Source organism: Triturus cristatus, chromosome 8 (assembly GCF_964204655.1).
Source record: "Triturus cristatus chromosome 8, aTriCri1.1, whole genome shotgun sequence".
NCBI lineage: Eukaryota > Metazoa > Chordata > Amphibia > Caudata > Salamandridae > Triturus > Triturus cristatus.
Window position 1 is genome coordinate 1,484,309,198 of NC_140591.1, and position 23,301 is coordinate 1,484,332,498.

Below are 23,301 nucleotides of genomic sequence, written 5' to 3' on the forward strand. Positions count from 1 at the left end.
AACCGGAACAGACCCACTAGCCCATGACTGTATTGAAGTTATTACTGTAACGACAAAACCCAGACAAGACTTGACCGATGTTCCATGGTCAGATCCAGACTTGACATTTTATGTAGATGGTTCATGTATGAGAACAAGTACAGGAGAATTAGTGGCCGCTTATGCAGTCACAACAGATACTGAAGTCATTGAAACTAATCGTATAAATACTTTGTCAGCTCAAGCCGCAGAGCTCATCGCTCTGACACAAGCCTGTATTCAAGCCACGAATAAAAAAGTCAACATATACACTGATTCACGTTATGCATTCGGAGTTGTACATGACTTCGGCGTGCTGTGGCGAGAGAGAGGTTATTTAACTTCCCACGGTGCCCACATTCAGCACGGACCCCTCATTCATGCCTTATTAGATGCAATACATCTACCTACTGCAATATCAATTATGAAATGTAAAGCTCATACGAAAGTTACTGATATCATTTCCCAAGGCAATGATCTAGCCGACAGAACGGCTAAACAGACTGCTCAAACTCAAACTCCCGACATGACAAAGACAATAGTCCCGATGCCGACACATTGTATGACAGTTAAAGATCCTACTCTTGACGTAATTGACATACAGACACATGCTACACCAGACGAAATAAAGAAATGGACTGAATTAGGAGGGAGACAAACGGACCAAGGATGGATGATGAAGGAAAAGTCTGTATGGTTCCTTCCTGATTCAATGGTCCAAGTTATAATTAACACTATACATAGTCCGGCACATCTAGGAGAAAAAGCTATGCTAGACAGCATTCAACACATTTGGTTTAATAAACATTTACGAGCAGCAGCCAAACAAAAGGTCCGTACCTGTATGATCTGTTGCCAGTTCAACCCAGGAAAAAGTGTTCCCGTAGAACAGGGTGGATTTCATCCTCCTGATCACCCTTTTGAAGTCCTACAGATGGATTATATCCAGATGGAACGATGTCGAGGATTCAAATATGTTCTCGTAGTTGTCTGCGCTCTGTCCCGTTGGACAGAGGCGTACCCGGTTTCAGATTACACTGCCCCGACTACTGCCAAACAGTTGGTTCGAGAATTCTTCCCACGATACGGTTTACCACGTGTTGTTCACTCAGATAACGGCCAGCCGTTCTCATCCGAATTAATGAAACACGTTTCACTTCTGTTAGGTTATCAGTGGAAATTCCACTGTGTCCGACACCCCGAAGCAGCAGGTCTCGTAGAAAGACATAACCAGATACTGAAAATCAGAATGTCCAAAATATGCAGAGAAAAAGGTATCGACTGGGTAGTAGCGTTACCCGTTGCACTCTTTTACATGAGAATGGTAGCACATTCACGAACAGGGCTATCCCCGTATGAGGTGATCTTCGGTAGACCACCAAATATGTGGGGGACGCCTATACCACGCAAAATAACTGATATTGACTATAATATGCTGACAGATTACTTGGCTTCCTTGATGTCTGCACTACAATCTTGTCGTTCACAGGTAGCTGCAGCCTTTCCTGACAACACTGAGGTGAAACCCCATGACGTAGTTCCGGGGGATCTCGTCTTTGTGAGGAATTTCGACCGAAAGACTCAGCTGGAGCCCAGGTGGAAGACACCCAAGTTGGTTCTGCTGACCACAAGAACAGCCGTGAAGATCGAGGGCCGCAAGGGCTGGATTCATTCAAGCCATATCAAAAAATTTCATGGACAATCCTCGGATATAGACATTGTGCCCTGCACTCCCTCACAGACTGATTCAAAACTTCCTTTGGTGGAAAAAACTGAAAGCGAACTTTACAAAGTTAAGTTAAGGCCTAGGACGTCAGACGGTTTGATTGTTTAAGTCCTCTCCTAGGTGAAGCGGTTGAATCTGTCTCTGACATGTATCCTCTAGACCTGAATCATGAACAGTCGCGAAAAATGATGAAACGACAGGCGTATTGTAAATCACTGCGTAGCCATTGTATAGGGACATTATTAATTTTGTTTTCCTTAAGTCTTTTAATAATTATTACCAGTATGTTGTTGCACATATATTACCCTATTGCCAGAAATGTTCACAATGTTATTGCAGAACATTCTTTTAGTGACTTACCCCCGCGTGAATTGTCCTATAGACTTGCGCTGCGCAATAACACTTTCATTAGTATGTTACATCATTCCCATCAGACTAGTAATGCTACTAATTGTTGGGTGTGTGGCCGACTCCCTCCCTATCAGAATAATGAAGGAGTCCTGCCATTCTTTCCACACCCATTTACACACAATGGCTCCTGTGGAGCATGGTTCAGTTTAATCAATTCCATAGACTCAGACACAGCAGTTTACCAAGATCATTGGATATGGGGAAACCTGAACCTAGTTTTACTCAAAGTCTGCTACCCTGACAAGGAGGGTCGCCCCAAAAGAACAGGAACTGATCTAGAAAATGAAGTGTATGGATTAGGTAATTTTACACCTAATCTCATGATTCTAAATGTCGTATCCGAAGTTGAGCTAGTCTTACCCACCATGTCAGTATTCCCAGCAAAAGGTGAATTGTGTGTAAGAAAGGTTGGTTCCATACATATGGGCCATAGTCAATGCACTACTACAGTAGAATTCAGTGATCAAGGCAAATCTTCATTCAGAGCTTATCGCCACTCCTACTTTATATGTGGTCAGACTGCATATATGCGTCTACCTCTAGATTGGGATGGTACCTGCTACATAGCATTCCTTTTGCCACCTGTTTTCCTAGCTCCTCCTGATTATTATAGAAATATTCATTTAGTACACAATAGAGAGCGGAGAGATCTCCCAATTGTCGATTATACTGAGACGGCATGGGACAAGTATGTAGATTTCAATAAAGGCATCTTTCCCTATATAGGTACAGTTACCAATAGTAAGCTGATACGTAGATTAACTAGAACCCTTGAAGCAGTAGTGAATGAAACTATTTCCGCCTTAGGCAATTTAACAGAAGAGCAGTCTGCTATGCGGATTGTTGTGCTTCAAAATCGTCTTGTCCTTGACGTCATCCTGGCTGATAGAGGCGGAGCTTGTAGGGTCATCGGATCAAGCTGCTGCGTATTCATACCAGAAAATTCGCCATCTGTATATAAAGCTATAACTCGCCTTCATAAGATTGTAAGCCAGATACACCAGAACCCAGGCACTTGGACTTGGTCCAGTTGGTTTTGGAATGCGGTATCAGCCTGGGGATGGAGAGTTTTATCCTTCCTAGGTATTGGCCTTCTCATACTATTCAGTTGCTGTCTATGTCTACAATGTGGACCAGCGATTTGTGGTCTGTGTGCCACATCGTGCATTCCACATCAAGATTTTCATTCAAGATCCCGGAAGAAGAAAGAAGAACAAATGATGCTATATGAACAGATCAATGGATTGATGAAGATTGATATCTCTTGAAGGGCAAGTAGGGGACAAGGAGGGAATGTGGAAATATGGATTTTTCTGGTCAGTTATGTCCCCTATCTTGGAGCCCAACGGTTCCATGTGCATGTCACAAGTACATGTATGTTCCCTCCAGTTCCAGTTATGAAGACGCAAATACATGTGCGTCCACCGTCAACATGTCCTTTGACAGATCCGCCATGAATAGGCCGGATATTCCATTCCTAAATATGAAAGGCCACCGGCTTTATATGGTTCACTTATGCCACTCTACAGTCCAGGCAAGTAGGCCCTGATTCTGTCATCAAAACTCCTCTTGCCTACTGCCTCTGAAAGCTCCAGTCCGAGCCTGCATCTGTGACCATGAACTTTGTCTCATTCTCTGCGCGGCTCACGAAGCCTGACATCAGCCTACTCTCTGCCAAGAACTGTATTTCACCTTCGAATTATCTGCCTCCCCCTCAGCCGATGCATTCCTGCCTAGTAGTTTAAGTAAACATTCTTCCAGTTACCAAGCAAAAAGGCCCATCTTCTCTGTCCTCATGCAAGTAATTCATAGCCCTGTTACCATGGAATATTCCTACCCCCTCGCATTCAGTGTAGACACTTAGACGCTTGTACACGCACAGTCAGTATAGAATAGATTCTGTCCGAGAGTCCCTCTTTTATGGATAACATAGTTCTTTAAACATAGGATGTTAGATATGATTTGGGATTAGGTTGACTTGACCCCCCAGACTTCTCGTCTCCACATATAGAGCTAAATGTCAAGTCCCCGTCACCCCCTAGTTACACGTCAATTACACGTCATACTGCTGCGCGCGCATCTATGCCAAGTATTATCTTAGAGATCCACCTATGTATTACATCATAACCAATCATGTTCCTTTTTACTCATTATTACACCCATTTTCGGTTACGCAGACCAAACGTCAATGTCCTTATCAATTGTTACGCCTACTGTATTCACTTCATTATAATGTATGTACTATAAAAGTTACTTCTTGTCAATAAAGTATGTGCTTCACTTCCTGAACCTTCGTGGTGACGGAACATTGGGAGCAACCGATTATAATCGAATTAATGGAATAAAGCCCATTCCGAACCTCTAATACCACGGATTCTGCCTCTCATTTTATTGAGCTATTTTACTATGTTCCTGTATCAAATTCAGTCCCGGTAAAGGAGAAATATTTACCACAAGCCACGCCCCATTCACATAATTCGTACGACCCAGCGTTACCCCACACGTGCTGATAAGAAAGCTGCACCACTTGTGTGGCTGGTCCTAGTGCTTGTGACAGGAACTGATCAAATCAAGGTCCATGGGAGCCCTTGCGAGGGGACTCCCATTAACCTCAGTTTGATCCCTCCCTGTTGTGGGCAAAACATGGTTACAAAGGACATAGTGGAATGTCTCCTTAAAGAACCTATTGAGACATTATTTTTGGTGCCCGTGCATGTATGCTGATTCCAAACGTTAGGTTAGAGATTGTGAGGTTTGACTGTCTCAGATAAGAATAGCAAGACCATGTTCACCCCCATGCATCGTGTCTCTTGGCCACATTTTGCTTGGCAAAAAGTAGGTATGGATATCTCCAGATCTTTCAGGAGTTTGCCTACAAACCTGCAATCTACATTGGTAATCACTGATTACCACTCAAAATAGTCCAAAGTGATGTTTGCTGAAAGGGTTGACACAACTGTGGTGTTGGAGATTCTTGTGGATGTTTTCAGTCTGAAGGTTATCCTGAATTTCTTGCCACCAGCAATGGTGTACAGTTTACTTCTACTGACATGACTGAATTTCTTAAGACCCATGAGATAAAACCCATCAAAACAGCGTTGTTTGATCCCCAGTGCAATGGCCAGGTGGAACGTTTCAATATGCATCTCAAGGATAGCTTCCATCTTGTGCAGGTGGTGAATATTCCTGTAATCGTGACAATGGGAGAAAGTATATGGGCCTACAGAATCACACCAAACTGTCACAGGGTGTCACCATTCCACTTGTTAAGAGATAGAGAAACCACTTCTTTAATTTGTGATAAGTATAGATGGTGAAAGGATGGCCTTACATATACATGTAGAAATAGCGTTACCCTCATTGGATTGCGATGGCCTGCCTCTCTATTTGCGAGTACCATTGGTTTGTAGGTGTGAGCATTCGACTTGCATAGGCGACAAGAGCCCACTCACTGCAATCTTGACATTGGGATAGTACGGTTCCCAGCCCGGTGGGGCTGGCGTCCAGAGTCAGCTGAGACTCTTTTCTGGGGTTGAAATTTGCTAAGGTCATTTCAGCTAACAATGCAGTTTTTGTGTTACGGAAGGCTTGCTCTTACTCCTCTTCCCACACCCATGTGCTGATGGATTTGGTGAGCTCACAGAGGGGGCCTATGATGTCCGAAAAGTTCTTCATGAATTGCCCGCAGTAGGTCACCATGCCTAGGAAGCTCCGGATGCCTGACACTGAGGTGGGGCTGGGAAATCTTGGATGTCTCTAACATTTGCCGGATCGGGCCAATGCCATTTCCTGAGAACAAGTAGCCGAAGAAACTGATGCTCTTCTGCAAACATTTGCATTTCTATCTCTGAAGCGTTAGGCCATGATCTCTCCGTCAAGTGAACACTGCATGGAGGCGGGCGAGATGGCTGCCCAAACTGGGCATGTGCACCAAGATGATGTCACTCACATTTAGCAATTCTGAAAGAAGGGTCAGCACATCTTTGATTATATGTTGGAAGACTTGTGCCTTTCAGTGCCGTGTCCATGGAAATGTCTTTGGATCACCCTAGGGAGAGAATGCCCCTCATTTACATGTTAGACTGTTGCAGAATGCTTTCTATGTGTTTTATGCAATCGCATCCCTGGATGAACAGCCCCCTCACGTCATCCTCCTCATCTGGTAGGGTAGAGCTACTTGCCAGTTCTTTCAGGCGGGTGTGGAACAAGTCCACGATTCGTCAAGTTTCTGCCATGCTTGATGGAGGAGGAAGTGTTCATAGTATGGATTTGCAAAGGGTTCAAATTGGGGGGAGATGGCATTCTTGAGCGTTGTGTAAGTACATTGTGGGCCTGCTTTGTCTATGGACTAGGAGATCTTGTGCACATCGGCTCCACCCAGGTGAAGAAGCAGAGCATGCTTCCTGCCATTCTCAATGTCCATGACGTCAAAGTATGTCTCTAGACATTCCACCCAGGCTTCCCAGCAGGTGACCTGGCGGGGGGAGGGGGTGGTGGTAACAACAAAGAACTTCAGTGCTGGATTGGACTTCATGCTGGGCATGGCTTGCGAGGTCAGACACGGGTCATTTTCCTTTCTACCATATTTTCTATAGCAGGGTGTGAATGGGCTGCAAGAAACCCCCAGGCATGAGCAGGAGGCATGGGCGGTAACAGCAGACGTGGTAGGCAGCCACCCAAAGGCGCTAGAGAAGATGCCTGGTGACCCCTGGCCCTCGAGATGATGTAGCAGAGAAAACCGGCATGGCACTGTGAAACTGTGGCCCCAGGTCGACATGAGCAGCTAGTGGCAAAGCTGCATGGTGGTAGGCCCTCTTGCTGAGTGAGCAGGCATCTATGTTGTGGGCTGTAAGGCCATGGGAGACCGCTGGGGGGGAGCTACGGCATGCAGTGCATGTCTGTTGCGACGATATTCAGGCGGTCACAGGGCAGTTCACCTCGGGAAAGGAGGGCACACAGAGGGTCTGTGCAGCCTCCTTATCTCCAATGTAGACTGGAGCTAGAGTGCACAATCATAATGACACAGACACTGGTATGCCATATGCTATTAAAACTTAACTCCCTGCCTAGACGGATTCTATTTATCATTTGCCTGACATATAATGCCAGGTCCAACCATGTTCTTGACATTCACGGGGGATGCTGGGAAACTTCCCCTTTCATGAGTGCTCTAGGTGGTGGTGTCTGAGGAGCTTGCACCACTACAGACACCTGCCTGGGCTAAGTGCTATTACTTTGCTGTGATGTACCTGGTTAGTAACACCCGGGTAAACACCTTGGCTACTGGAAACATGAGCAGGTCCTGCATTTACTGTGTAAAACCATTTGTTGGAAACCTGGCTTTGTATTTGTTTCCTATTTGATGGTGGAGGATGAGCCAGCAGCTCCTTCTCCCCCACAGCGCTGATACCGCCACCGACAGTGACGTGTGTAGAGGCAGGGTGGCAACAGACCCTGGGAAAGTGCTAATGCTTTTCCACTCGCCCTCCTTAAAGGCTGAGGGAGTGTTGGCAAGAGAAGTGCTGATGCTGCATAATTCCTACAAAGCTACTCAAAAGGAGACGCGCAATCTAGACTGCAGGCTACTTTTTTTCATCACATCTCTAATTTCAGCTATATCTACAGCTACAACTGTATTGAAAAATGAACATATCTGCAAAATGTCTTTTTTTTTTTTTTTTTTAGTCCTCATACATGCCATCAGCGAGACCACTCTAGAGGCGGAACTTCCACCCCCTCCGACACACCCCCAATGAGGGCACCCTGGTGGGGGCTTGACGGAAAGCGTAGCATCCTCCCAGAAGTACATCTGTGTCCTGTTCCCACTCCCGTTCACAGCACCTAAGCACCGTTACTGGGGAGGACCGGACCACAGACCTCTGACATAATCATAGGACAGATGTTATCTCCCTCTCCCGGTCTCTAATGCTGCCCAGATTTTATCCGCACTAGAATTGTCGCAGGCCATATCAGATTGACTAACTGTGATGATGTTTTTTAAGCAAGCAGCAAAGGAGGGTTCTGCAAAATGTCTTGGGCTGAGGGAAAATGTGAGATGTAGACCACTGAAACCATGTCTGAACAGGATCGCCTAAAACAAGCCAACAGCTGAATAAGGATGACCCAGAGCCCTTTTCTCTGTGTATGTAGAGTGGTGTATGTTTGTGGCATGTGTTGTGCGGTGTGCGAGGCGATATCAGGTCTTACCAGGAAGCCAAAGCTGTCTGTATTCAGACCTAAAAATGGTTATCAATATTTTTGCAAGATGCTGTTTTTGTTTTGCTGCAAACACATGCCACAAAAATACAAATAAGGATAAACAATGGTGACCATATGCTTAATATAATAGAAATGTATTTTTTTTCAATTAACCATCGCATTTAATATACATTAATTTCAATTAACCATCTCATTTAATATACATTAAATTTAATATAAATTGCAAACATGTAGGTGCCTGAAAATAAGTCAGAATGGATAAATAAAGGTTTTGGCAAAGTAAGGTTTTAGCCACTAGCTTGTGCACTGGAGTATACTTCATTTTAGGCAGGTGCATCCCTGTGCTAAGGAAACATTCTGGCATTTAAGTCAGCCAGTGGTTAAAATTGGGATGACCCACTTCCGCATGCTTTATGCAGATATGAGCGGAAGCAAAATGTGAATAACAGTTAAACAGACCAATGCATGAAGAGGGCTGAACAAAAAAACCTTCTAAGTATGTTTATATGTTTGTATTTATTATTATTATTATTTGTTTACACGTGTGGCAAACAACGCAAAGCTATCTCTAGACCAGACGAACATATGGATCTTCATCAAAATATTTAGACTTCTACGTAGTTACTACAATAGTTTACCGCAGGATCATATCAACTTGACTTTTAAGTAGTATGCAGACATGTCTACAAGAAACCATGAATTGTGCAACTTTTCCTCAAAGTTTTTAAAGGGAAAAATGGAACTTCAGTAGAAAAGCATGAACGCCAGATTTGTTTTCCGAACTCTGATGAGATGATTTGTTGCAACAGGCGTTCAAAAACACAGCGGAGAAAGGTTTACAATATTGATAAATTTACAAATAGGTATTATAACGAGACATGTACATGAACATGGAATACTCCGGAACTCAGGTTTCCAAAAATAAAGCTGACTTGGTTTGCGAACCCAGAGGCAAAGCTGTAAAAACCCACTTTTTACTGGATTCCCACTTTTTCTCCTCTTTACTGTGCCTCCACAGAGAAGCAATGGTTTCCCCATATCCCTACACTGCAGGGTTTACTGTTGAGGCAGATTCATATTCTCCTTTTCCCACTTCAAGGAACAAGGTCCCTGTTTCTTTGACAGGCGCTTCTTCGCGGATGGAGGGATGAAGCTTGCCATGACGTCGTCACTGCTGTCTCTTCACTGCTGTCTCTTTCCGCCACTCCGGAAGTCCCAGAGCATCTCCTGCACTGTAGCGCTGGTTCTATTTCGTTTTCTTTTTCAAGGGTGGACGATGGTGTGGGGTTCAGATCCTCCGCAGAGCCACAGGGTTTTTGGGTCTCATTTTCATCTCCGTAAAGGGAATGGAAAACTCAAATCCCTTCCAGTTGTACCAGTTGACGCCCTGGAGGAAGCAGGAAGTAGGTAGAGAGAAAGGTGCGAAAAGGAGAGTGTGATTCAAGAAGAAGAAGAGAGCCAGAGTTGGAGGGAGGGGCCCAAAAAAAGAGTGAAAGGTATGAGGAGATAGCATGTGGATAGAGAGGTAATGTGAGAGCAGCGATCAAATAATGGAGGGAGAAATGAGAGAGGAAGAAATGTGGGAGGAGAATGGGAAAGGATAGGGAACATGTGTCAGGAGGTAAAGGGGATGTAAAAAGAAGAGATATGGAAAAAAGCAGCACGGGATAGGGAGATGATAATGTAAAGGGTATGCAGAAAAATAAGGGAGATGTGCAAGTAAATGGGAAAGAGGTGATGGAATGGAAGGGAGATTAGGAATGAAGAGATGTTGAGGAAAGAAAAATAGGACCACAGAGTAGATTGTTTAGGGGTGAAAGAATGGGAAAAGGGGTGAGGAGAAATGATAAAAGTGAAATGAGGACATGAAAGAAATAATGGAAGGGAAGTGAGAATAAGAAAAGGGAGATTGAAGTCGTGGAGGGAATAAAGGGAAAGAGAATATGCAGTGAGAAACAATCAGGAATGGGAGGGGGAACTGAGCAAGTAAACATAACAAGCATTGGCATAGCCAATAGGTCTCGCCTTTGGGACCTTATAAGTGTTTAGCCAGAGCTATTGGCTTTGCCAATGTCTTTAAGCTATGTTGCAGAGCAGCGTGGCTGCTGTGCAATAAATTAAAAAGTTACAGTAAAAAAGTGTTAAGCATTTTGTCACCTTGTATATAACCAAGAAGACATCACATACGACATTATGATTTCAAAATAAGTTGAAAGCCTGGTACAAAAAAAACCGGATGCTCAGCAGGCAAATAGATGTTCCGGAGCAAAAGAAGTGCTTGTCACAGTGTCCCCTTGGAAAAACATACAAGGAAAATCCTAGTACAGAAAATACCACTTTAAAATACTGTGGATGACATAACACTAATCATGGTCCATGTGCCTGTTATATATATCAATCAAAATGCGTGTGTTTGAAACTAAAATACTATCACAGCTGATTATATAGGCAAGGATACAATCATCATACATAGGTACTTTCAACGTATACTTGAGTGGGACTCAAATGTTACAGTGTGTGACCTACCACGTATATTAGAGTTGTAATAATATAGCTGATTGTTCACGTTGCTAGGGCTGTCCTGGGGTAAAAGGACGGCAAGCACTTGAAAGAGGACCGAGAGACACGTAGTATCGCCGCTAATGGTTACCTCGATCATGCAAGTTAGATGCACATACATGACACGGTCCAAGGCTACACAGTTGAATACACCGGTGACTGGCAGTACAAAAGAGAACACACAGACTGCATCTATCTGGGGACTCAGAAAAACCGCATGTGACATCCATCAGAGAGCTGCGTGAACAATTACCTGGTAATCCCCTGAGCACAATGCAAACATGCCCATACATGACACTGTTCAGGGATCCATCATCTACAGCTGACATTAAATGACAATTCATCATGGTCCCCCCATTAAAGCAGTGCACTTTGTGATCTGCATGGTACATGTTCTTTGCAGCAGGCACATTAACCCTTCCACTAGACAAAACTCGGATCTCTCTCTAGGCAGAACATTAATCACCGAAGTTATCATGATATTTTTATTGTTTCTGAAAATTGCTGGAGGCCAGGAAGGAGGCAGCAAGTTTTTTTTAAACCATAATATACTTGCAAACACTACGCACCCACCCGAAATAGGTACCCAGTGTGGTCACACCGTTCGCACTGCCCTAACCTGCACAAGGTTCATGTGACCTCAGTGACAGAGTCACAGCGATGGATCACTGTTGCTCTAGGGTGTGCTGCTTCGTAGGCCTGCCCGCAAGACTGGAGATGAACTTCAGTATGGATTGTGGTGGACAGGCCTTCAAGGTTAACCCACAATTGACACCACTAGGGTACACCTGCTTGTGCTAAGACAACAAGCCTTCTAAGGTCTAGTGGGGCCTTCTAAGGTCAGGCATGGGAATATGCTCCCTCAGTAGAGTGGTCTGGTGGGCTGGTCATGAAGGCTGAACCCAGTTCCCCAGTTACAAATTCGACAGCTCTGGCCATAGTGCCACATCCTCTCCCCCACTGAACACCAAACTGCCCCACTGAGAGAAACTTGCACTGCCTTCAGCTACAACCTAATTGTGCCCGCTATAAACACTTGGATGTGGCTCAATTCAAATTATGCACTTGATAAGAGTAATATGCTGCCTAAAAAAAAAAAGTAAAAGCAAACACTCATAGGGAATGCAAGATTAAGTAAAGCATGTGAAATGTGAGCAGAAACAACATGGTTACCTTAACGATCTCTCACTCACTATTCAGAAATCAGGGAGTGGTTTTACCTGAAAAGTTAAGGACATGACTACAGGGCCCTGAAGGGAACCGTTTCAATGTCCATTGCTTATATCCTTACAAAACGTAAGCAGTATGGTTTAAAAAGACCACATCCATAAACACAGAGCCATGGTACACATTTTGTTTTTCAATCCACCCATCAACCTTTTATTGCAGTCCCTCCAGGAATAGTACACTTTCCCACCTGGGGACAACAATGCTGTTCAAAGAAAGACTAGAAAACAAAAGTAGTGCTTCACTGGCAAACTCTGTAAAGTGAGGCTGATGTATTTGGATGTGAATAAAACCAATCTAGAGACTTTGCAACCTCTCTGTCTTGCTTTATTTAGTTATGTATTTATTTTTCATATTTAAAACCTTCTATTTCTCTCCATCCCGCTGCACTTTGGAATAGAAAAATGTCAGAAAAAGGGCTTTTCCCGCAAGAGTGTTTTTCTTTTTTGGATCCATTTCACAGGGAAGCAACTAAATGAAAGAAGGAAAGAGAGATTGTGAACCGTTTCTTCCAGCTACGGTTTTCAGTAAGTGAGGAGCAAGACAGAAAGAGAGGGAATAATTGGAAGAGAGGGGGGGGACAGCTGCCAGCACAAAAAAAAGAGGACATTGCCAGAGTCCTATTCCTTTTCTGCCCATCCCCGAACGTCCACAAAAGAAAGCCGAGCCTTATCTGAATGCCTTTGTCCGCCCCCAAAATAGTGCCAACTGAGGCAGATCGCCGCCCCCACCCCAGCTACGCCACTGCATAAACTACTACATTTTTGGGTGTGTTTGGCTGGCGGTCGGGTCCTGTCATCCTGGGGAGTGCCAGCAGTCGAAATATGGGTGTTTTTTCGTGGCCTGGTGCGATGCCCAGCGAGCCCTCTCCCGTTGAAGAATGTCCTGTTGCCAATCTAGCCAGAATAAGCTGAATTGAGTGTCATAGAGCCCACATAGCAGCCTCCGGTGGTTAAGTAAATGTCTGCCGCAGAAACACCTGTAAACACTGCTGCAGACTCTCAGAGTTCAATAATATTTCTGCTATGAAGCTCTGTCAAGTAATATAAACAGCATCTTAACGTGTGTAGGCCAGCATGGTAAACAAACACAATTCCAGGTTTGCAGCCCGGACATACATGGCCCATTCACATCTGAGCGATGTAAATTTCAGCAGCCTGGCAGGAAACGATAACTAACTGGCAAGTATTTTACCAACATGGCAGGTATCTTTGTCAGTACAGGTAAACACACTAGGAAAAGTAGTCAAAATCCAATATTTCGAAATGTAAACTTACCCCTGATTTAAACAAAAAAAATCTCCTGAAATATATTGTAGGAGCTATTATGTCTACATTTTGACTAGATTAGACAACATTAGAATTACCCTGTGGTAAAGAAAGAGAGAAATCCACATAAAAGCCAATTCAAAAACTAGCTCCAGGTCATTCCAGAATCTCAAAACTTGAACAAATGGCGGGTCATTTTCTTGCCGAAAAATTGGAAATCCTGTGGGGTTCAGCAGTAGCCCTTATTCCTTCCCCGGCAACTGGTTCTGCTTTACAAAAGCAGGCCTGAGAGCAAAACTTTTCTACCCCAGCGCCTCATCCTCGCACAGGGTATAGAAAAGGTCTCCCTGCATGCAAATAAAAGATCTCACCGCCTCCCCCGAGTCTCAGTAAAAGTAAACACTTGGCCCAGTAAACTTCACCAATAAGCACTGGTGGGTGCAATGAGCCCGCCGCCTTCAGGGGTGCGGTAACGCTCCACTCTGATGGCCCCCAGCTCCCAGGGCTAAGCAGACAGTAAACAGGAAGTGAGGTCACCGGCCCCTTAGATTCTGGTCCACAATGGAGCAGGCCAGCTGCTTGACGAGCGCCATGTCGGAGGAGGGCGGCAGCAGGACAAACTCCCGGGTCAGGCCGATTTGGATGGTGAAGGAGACGCCCAGGCAGGGTAGCAGGGGCAGCGGAGAAGGCCCGGGTTCCAGGCCAGGAGCGGGCATCGCCAGGCCGGGCACGCTAGAAGCCTGCTTGCTAGCCGGTTCGCAAGCTACGTGTATTAATGTGCATGTCGCGTTAACGGAGAGCTATGTGAACAAGCATTGGCCGTGGTAAAAGTAACTCGCACACAACAAAGTCGACATCCTGCTGCGCGGCCGTAAAAGTAACGCGGCTGCGAAAGCGAGTGATCGCGGGGACGCGCTCTGTGGTGGGGAGGGGCGGAGCGAGGCGCGCTGATCACTTGATCAGCAGCTGACTTCAGTTTATATGCATTTTCAAGGAGCTCTGGACCCCATCTCTTTTGTTAGTTGTTTAGTGTTTTTGGGGCTCCCTTTTTTCAGTGGCTTGACAGTCACAAATTGCAGCCACAAGGCAGTCAAAGAACAAGGCACGGCCACCAGGCACTTGCTTCGTACAACTTTATCAGGGTTACTAAGGTTAAACAAAACATTCTGAGAGCAGAACAGCCTTTATTTAAAATCCTGGCTGCATACCAGAATGCGGCTGCTGCCAGCGGTTGTATATTGGCAATTATAAACACGACCCTCTTTAGGGACATGAGCACACATTGGAGAAGCCTGCACGCTTTGAAGTGCTTGGTTCCGGGCACCCTGCTGCAATGCACTAAAGAGGCGACTGCCCAGTGTGTGCAGCAACAAGCCATGACATATCTTGATGTAGCGCCTTCATGAAGTAGAGTACCCGCAACGGAGAAAAGACAGATGACGGCTGCACGCATTCACGCACACATGCACACAGGCTTGAGGCCAGCGGCTGGCAGCACTGTGAAAATCCCCTTACTAAAAGTCGAGCAACAGCGCATGCGCTGTTCTAGGCTCGACCTAAAAAGGATATAATGCGGGAGCAATGGGGAGAATAAGACAATGCAAAACAAGAGAAAGAACGTTTTGAAAGAAGGGAGGAGGAAGTGAAAATACGACACAGCGAAACATTCAGTGAAGTAAACAGAGGGAAAAGATGAAGCACCAGAGAACACAAGAGAGAAAAGGGAAAAAAGAAAAAAAACAGAAGCGGTGGCATATAATGATCACTTCACAAGGCCACAATGGTTTGCTTTTCTTCGGAAGAGGGGAGAAAGGCCCCTATCCCTTACTCGCCAGGTAATAAGCGTTAGTCGAGAGGTACTGGTTCTTGCCCAATGACAGGGGGAAACCCCTATCCCCCTAGTTTTAGCAAAAGTTCTGATGGGTTGTCAAGGCAAGATTAGTGTATTCTGATTCTTGGAGGAAAAAATTCCAATTCAAAGCAAGTTGATTTAAACGTGAGCTAGTCCTTTATTTGCACTCATACATAGGGGTGGGTATGAGAAAAAACCAAGGGGTGGCACAGCCAACACGTGTTTCGCCCCCTACATGGCCTATAGGCCTGGGGCTTCTTCAGGGCTGTTCATTTTAAGGGTAGGTAAAAAACATTTGGGATATGCGAATGCATATGACATGTTAAGCACAAGAGTTAAAGAGAAAACAGGCCAGTGAGTCAAAATGTAAGAACGTTAATGGGAGAAGAAAACAGAAAGAACAATAAGATACACATTTAGGAGTAATGTTTAACAGCGGAGAATTAGTAGGGAAAAGGATAGTGCGTTTTATAGAAGAAAGCCAAAGGAAAAAAGAAGGGGGGTTTGTTTTAATTATTTGGAGAGGTCACGTGAGGGTTAGTGTGGACGGTACAGTAGGTATCAAGAATGAGTAAGTTAAAGGTACAGTGTGTGACATATTATAGGATACAATACAATATTGTGCATGTCCATATTAGAGAAAGAAGAATCACAGGACGTAATGGAGGTCATCAAGACCAAAGAAGTCAAAGGTTCCATATGCCACAGATCATTCGAGTGTATAAACAGAAACATTGTCATATATCGAGAAAAATACGTTATTTGTATCAATTTACAGGGTAAATGTAATGTGATCCACATACGCGTAACGGTATGAAATTTTCGACAAGTCATAGAGTATGGAACACGAGAGTGAATAAATAACAGTGCCAAAAAAGTATACATTGGTGAAGAACGGCAATGACGAAACGTATATATGACACATTGTGGGCCAACAAAACATTAAAGTTTGGTGTGTAAATAAGTAAAAGTTATATATTTACAGGTTTGTACCGGGTCATGGGCATCAGGGTGATGAGTTGATATTGCGTCGGTAGGGTTTGTCACGAGAGAGAGGATTTAAATTAGTCTTTATAATGGAACTGGTCGTAGCGCATGCAAGGCGAGTATGGTGATATCTCAATTATAGACGAGAAAAGTGAGAAGGCTTAAAGCCAAGTGGTCGTGATTCAGTGATCAGGTAAAATCAGGTGGCGTGGTTGTTGTGTAATAAAATGCTCGAGGTGAGTATCTTGGTTGGTTGTACGCGAGATCGTGAATAGGGTAATCAAGGAGGGAATTTACAGGCGTCTGAATCATTCGAAAGAGTTCATTAACGTGCACTAGGTATTTCATGCGTGAACTTATAAATCGGCCGTCAAAAAGTCGAGGTCGGCAGCACGGCAAATTGTGGTCCCAAACGGGATAGACGTATTTATATTTACGTGGCGCGGTATTGTGAGGGCATATGTAAAAGGTTTAGCGTGCTCTTGAATGATGAAGTTAAGTAGAAACTGATAATACAGTGGTGACAAGACTTGACGTGATTACAGCAAGACGTGATCAGAGAGGCGTTTTCACTGTGCGTGTTTAATTTTAAATTTAAAAGTATAACAAAATACGAGTATTGTGGTCGTGCAGATTTATATTTTACAGTGATGGTATTCGTGACGAGTGAGGTATTTAAGCGTTAGAGGCAAGGAAGGGCAGAGTAGAGCTTACCGGGTATTACTGAAAATGGACGTTTCCACGATGTGCTAGAAAGATATAGTCGGATTCTAAGGGGAGGGGATCAAAAAGGAGAAAAGAAATCCTTAGTTCAAAGAAGGAGGTAAAGCCGACGGGAGTAACTGCTTCGTTGCAATGCTTACCTCAAATCTTGGCTAATGCCCGGTACGAGTGTTCTGTTTCATTCAGTTCTGTTTGTGCGCTTAGCGGAGGCAGCGTAAATAGCGGGGCTCATGGAAGGACATCCGGGTCGGGACCCGGAAGTGGCCTGGTTCGTGCGGGAGCGCCATTTTGGATAGGGAAGGGGACGGGGGAGGTAGATTGGCCGTTTAAATGTCATGTTAGTAGTCAAGGACAAATAAAGTTTCTAGTAAGAAAAATTATAAGGATTTAGTTGAGTTGAAAGGGGCCAATGGATCATTGGCCATTCAAGAAGGTGCGTAGAAATGGTTTGCTGAACGCAAGTCCCCGGAAAGGGGGTGGATAAGATGAACAGCAATTTCACATTCAGTCATCCTCTAGTTTCTTCACTGGAAACCACAGCAGCAAATCAATGAAGCGAAGAAACTTTTTTTGACTACCCTAATCCCTAAATCTACCCCCTACACTACACAAACACCACTGCACTACCCTAAACCCTAAAACACTACCCTAAGCACGACCCCCGACACTACACAAACACCACTGCACTACCCTAAATGCTAAACCCTAAAACACTACCCCAAGCACGACCCCCTACACTACACAAACACCACTGCACTACCCTAAACCCTAAAACACTACCCCAGCACTATCCCCTACACTACCCAAACACCTCTGAACTGCCCTAAACCCTAAAACACTACCCCCAGCACGACCCCCTACACTACACTAACACCACTGCACTACTCTAATCCCTAAAACACGACCCCCTACACTACACAAACGCCACGGCACTACCCTAAACCCTAAAACACTACCCCCAGCACGACCCCCTACGCTACACAAACAACACTGCACTACCCTAAACCCTAAAACACTACCCCCTACACATCACAAACACCACTGCACTACCCTAAACCTTAAAACACTACCCCTAGCATGACCCCCTACACTACCTGAACACCACTGCACTACCCTAAACCCTAAATCTACCCCCAGTACAAACCCCTACACTGCCCAAACACCACTGCACTACCCTAAACCCTGAAACATTACCCTCAGCATGATCCCCTACACTAAACAAACACCACTGCACTGCCCTAAACCCTAAAACACTACCCCAAGCATGACCCCCTACACTACTCAAACACCACTGTACTACCCTAAAACACTACCCCAAGCACGACCCCCTTCACTACCCAAACACAACTGCACTACTCTAAACCCAAAAACACTACCCCCAGCACGACCCCCTACACTACCCAAACATCACTGCACTACCCTAGACCCTAAAACACTACCCCCTACACTACACAAACAACACTGCACTTCCCTAAACACGAAAACTCTACCCCCAGCACGACCCCCTACACTACTCAAACACCACTGCACTAACCAAAACCCTAAAACACTACCCCCAGCACAACGCCCTACACTACACAAACACCACTGTACTACCCATAATCCTAAAACACGACCCCCTACATTACAAAACCACCACTGCACTGCCATAAACTCTAAAACTCTACCGTCAGCACGATCCCCCATACACTACCCAAACACCAATGCACTGCAAGGCCCTAAACCCAATAACACTACCCCCAGCACAACCCCCTACACTTTCCAAACACCACTGCACTACCCTAAACCCTAAATCTCCCCCAGCACGACCCCCTACACTACACAAACACCACTGTACTACCCTAAACCCTAAATCTACCCCAAGCACGACCCCTACACTACACAAGCACCACTTTACTACCCTACACCCTAAAACATGACCCTCTACACTACACAAACAACACTGCACTACCCTAAAAACTAAAACACTACCCCCAGCCCAACCCCCTACACCAGTGGTTCCCAAAGTGTGCGCCGCGGCACCCCGGTGCGCCACGATTAGAAGCCAGGGGCGCCGCGCCGCCGCGCAGGATGTGGGAGATTGCAGCTGCAGCGCAACACTCGTTGTAAAAGACTCCGATGCAGCACCAAAGCTCAGATCCCCAGCAGCATTGGAGAGGCACAGCGGGATGGCAACACTCACACCTTCAGCCCCGTCACGAGCTGTTAAGTCGTGTTTGAAGGTGACTGAGAGGGAGGGGCTGCAGCTTCGGTCGCAGGGGCATCTTTTCAGATGCAAACAACCCTGAATGCGTCGTGTCATGTCTCTGCAATTTAGAGGGGCCTCACACATTCCCTTCCTGCCCAGGGCCATAAAAATCGTAGAACAGGCCCTGATTACACCGAGGCAGCACATGGTTCTCTCCACAGAGTTTAATTCATGTTACTAAATTGTAAGAAAACCTCGGTTCTTCAAACATCAGTCCAAAATGTAATAAAATAAAGACATGGCACAATCGCATCCACACTGATTAACAGTATGGAGGACAATCCGTTAAATCAGTTCTCTTGGAGTATCTCCTTTAAGTACTGTACATCACAGTGGGGGATGACAAAACTAACATTTTTGACAGAGACCCTGTCGTCTCGTTGTCTTGTCCAGGAGGGGGTGAGGAGCCCTACCCCACCCTGGAAGAGACAAAGATGATACTAGAATACTGCATGCCCACCCCTTTTGCCCACCCTGGTGGATCCTGTTCCCCCTCATGTGATGGCTCCTGCCCCCCCCGTGATGGCTCCTGTCCCCCCATGTGGTGGCTCCTGTCCCCCCCCCAAAAAACCTGTGATGGCTCCTGTCCCCCCACCCTATGGTGGATCCTGTCTCCGCCCTGGGTGGTTTCTGTCCCAGTCCTGGAATGGCTCCTGCAGCGAGGGTGAAGTTCTTGATGGGCCTCTTCTCAAAAAGGCTAAGCTCAAAATTAATATGAAAAGGTGAGCGAGTGAGTAAGTGAAGGGATGGGTGGATGGCTGGATGAATTAGTGAAAGGGTGAATGGATGAATGAAAGATTGAATAGATGGAGAATGAGAGAGGATGGATGGATGGATTGATGAGTGAGTGGAAGGATGGATGAGAGAAAAGGTAAATAGTTGGATGTATGGGTCGAAGGGTTGCTGGATGGGTAAAAGGGTGGATGGATGAGTGAAAGGATGGATGTGTGAAAAGGTGGATGATGAGTGAGTAAGTGGGAGGATGGAGGTGTGAAATTATGGATGGATTGATGAATTGATAAGTGCAAGGGTGGATGGATGGATGAGTGAAAGGGTGGATGTAAGGATGGATGGATGGGTGAGTGAAAGGGAGGGTAGGCGGACAAAAGGATGAATAGATGAGTGAAGGAGTGAAAGGATAAATGGATGAGAGAAAGGATGGATGAGTGATCGGGTCAATGGATGGATTAATGAGTGGATGGATAGATGGGTGGGTGGGTGGATGGATGGAAGGATGGCTAAGTGAAAGGGTCGATGGAGAGAGAAAGGGAGGATGGATGGATGACTGAAAGGGTGGATGGGTGGAAAGAGGAGTGACTGGGTGGATGGATGAGTAAGTGAAAGGATGGCTGGATGGGTGAAAGGGTAAATGGCTGGATGGATGAGTGAATGGATGGATGGGTAGAAGAGTGGATGGATGCGTGTACAGATGGATAGGGTGAAAGGGTGGATGGATGGATAATGGATGGATGAGTGAAAGGATGGATGAAGGGATGGATAAGTGAAATTATAGATGGAAGGATACATGACGGATAGGTTTGCAAATGGTTGAATATGTTTGGATATGGCTGGGCTTACTTGTATACTACTGCGCGACCTCCTCTGATGTGTCTGTAAAACTTACCTATTGTCCTGACACCTGCCTTTTAGAACTGCACCAGCAGGACCCAGCACACTTAAAACAGTGGTTCCCAAACTGTGCGCCGCGGCACCCTGGTGCGCCGGTAAAAAAATGGTGGGGAGCCACGGCCAACTGCCAAGTGGGTCAAGGGAGCCATGGGTCAAAAAAGGTGGGGAACCACTGCCCTACACTATCCAAACACCACTGCACTACCCTAAACCCTAAAACCCCCTACGCTCACAAACACCACTGCACTACCCTAAACCCTAAGTCTACCCCAGCACGACCCCCTACACTATACAAACACCACTTCACTACCCTAAACCCTAAAACACTACTCCCAGCATGACCCCCTACACTAGCCAAACACCACTGCACTACCCTAAACCCTAAAACACTACCCCCAGTACGACCCCCTACACAACACAAACACCACTGCACTACCTTAAACCCTAAAACACTACCCACAGCGCGACCCCCTACACTACACAAACACCACTGCACTACCCGAAATCTATCCCCAGCATGAACCCCTACACTACCCAAATACCACTGCACTGCACTACCCTAAATGCTAAATCGCTACCCCCAGCACTTTACCCAAACACCACTGCGTTGCCATTATCCCTAAAATACAACCCCCGGCACGACCCCCTACACCACAAAAACACCACTGCACTGCCCTAAACCCTAAAACACTACCCCAGCATGACCCCCTACACTACACAATCACAACTGCAGTGCCCTAAACTCTAAAATACTACCTGCAGCACGACCCCTACACTACCCAAACACCACGGCATTACGCTAAACCCTAAATCTATCCCCAGCATGACCCTCTACACTACACATACACCACTGCACTACCCTAAACCCTAAAACACTGCCCCCAGCTTTACACCCTATACTACACAAACACTATAGCACTACCCTAAACCCTAAATCACTTCCCCAGCAAGACCCCCTACACTGCACAAACAACACTGCACTTCCCTAAACCATATAACACTACCCCCAGCACAACCTCTTACACTACCAAAACACCACTGCACTACCCTAAACCCTAAAACACAACCCCAGCACGACCCCTATAATACACAACCCCCAGCACTACCCTAAACCCTAAAACACTACCCCGAGCATGAACCACTATCCTTCACAAACACCACTGGCCTACCCTAAAACACTATCCCAAGCATGACCCCCTACACTACTCAAACACCACTGTACTACCCTAAAACACTACCCCAAGCACGACCCCCTTCACTACCCAAACACAACTGCACTACTCTAAACCCAAAAACACTACCCCCAGCACGACCCCCTACACTACCCAAACACCACTGCACTACCCTAGACCCTAAAACACTACCCCCTACACTACACAAACAACACTGCACTTCCCTAAACACAAACACTCTACCCCCAGCACGACCCCCTACACTACACAAACACCACTAAACTACCAAAAACCCTAAAACCCTACCCCCTACACTACACAAACACCACTGCACTACCCTACACCCTAAAACACTACCCCCAGCACGACCCCCTACACTACTCAAACACCACTGCACTAACCTAAACCCTAAAACACTACCCCCAGCACAACGCCCTACACTACACAAACACCACTGTACTACCCATAATCCGAAAACACGACCCCCTACATTACACAACCACCACTGCACTGCCATAAACTCTAAAACTCTACCGTCAGCACGATCCCCCTACACTACCCAAACACCAATGCACTGCACGGCCCTAAACCCAATAACACTACCCCCAGCACGACCCCCTACACTTTCCAAACACCACTGCACTACCCTAAACCCTATATCTCCCCCAGCACGACCCCCTACACTACACAAACACCACTGTACTACCCTAAACCCTAAATCTACACCAAGCACGACCCCCTACACTACACAAGCACCACTTTACTACCCTACACCCTAAAACATGACCCCCTACACTACACAAACAACACTGCACTACCCTAAACACTAAAACACTACCCCCAGCACAACCCCCTACACTATCCAAACACCACTGCACTACCCTAAACCCTAAAACCCCCTACGCTCACAAACACCACTCCACTACCCTAAACCCTAAGTCTACCCCAGCACGACCCCCTACACTACACAAACACCACTTCACTACCCTAAACCCTATAACACTACTCCCAGCATGACCCCCTACACTACCCAAACACCACTGCACTACCCTAAACCCTAAAACCCTACCCCAGCACGACACCCTACACTACACAAACACCACTGCTCTAACCTAGACCCTAAAACTCTGCCCCAGCACTATCCCCATCACTACCCAAACACCACTGCACTACCCTAAACCCTAAAGCACTACCCCCAGCACGACCCCCTTCACTACACAAACACCACTGCAATGGCCTAAAACACTACCCCAGCATGACCC

At 45.8% G+C, this 23,301-nt stretch overlaps 1 protein-coding gene across 8 annotated transcripts in view; it reads right to left on the reverse strand.

Moving 5' to 3' along the window:
• Positions 1-8,871: 8,871 nt before the first annotated feature.
• Positions 8,872-23,301, reverse strand: part of LOC146805993 (uncharacterized) — a 731,342-nt gene continuing 716,912 nt past the window's right edge. For all 8 annotated transcript variants that reach the window (XM_085623346.1, XM_085623342.1, XM_085623340.1 and 5 more), the window contains one exon: positions 8,872-9,761. In XM_085623346.1, coding sequence (XP_085479472.1) covers positions 9,663-9,761 — 99 coding nt within the window. In that variant the 3' untranslated portion in view covers positions 8,872-9,662. The remainder of the gene's footprint in view (positions 9,762-23,301) is intronic.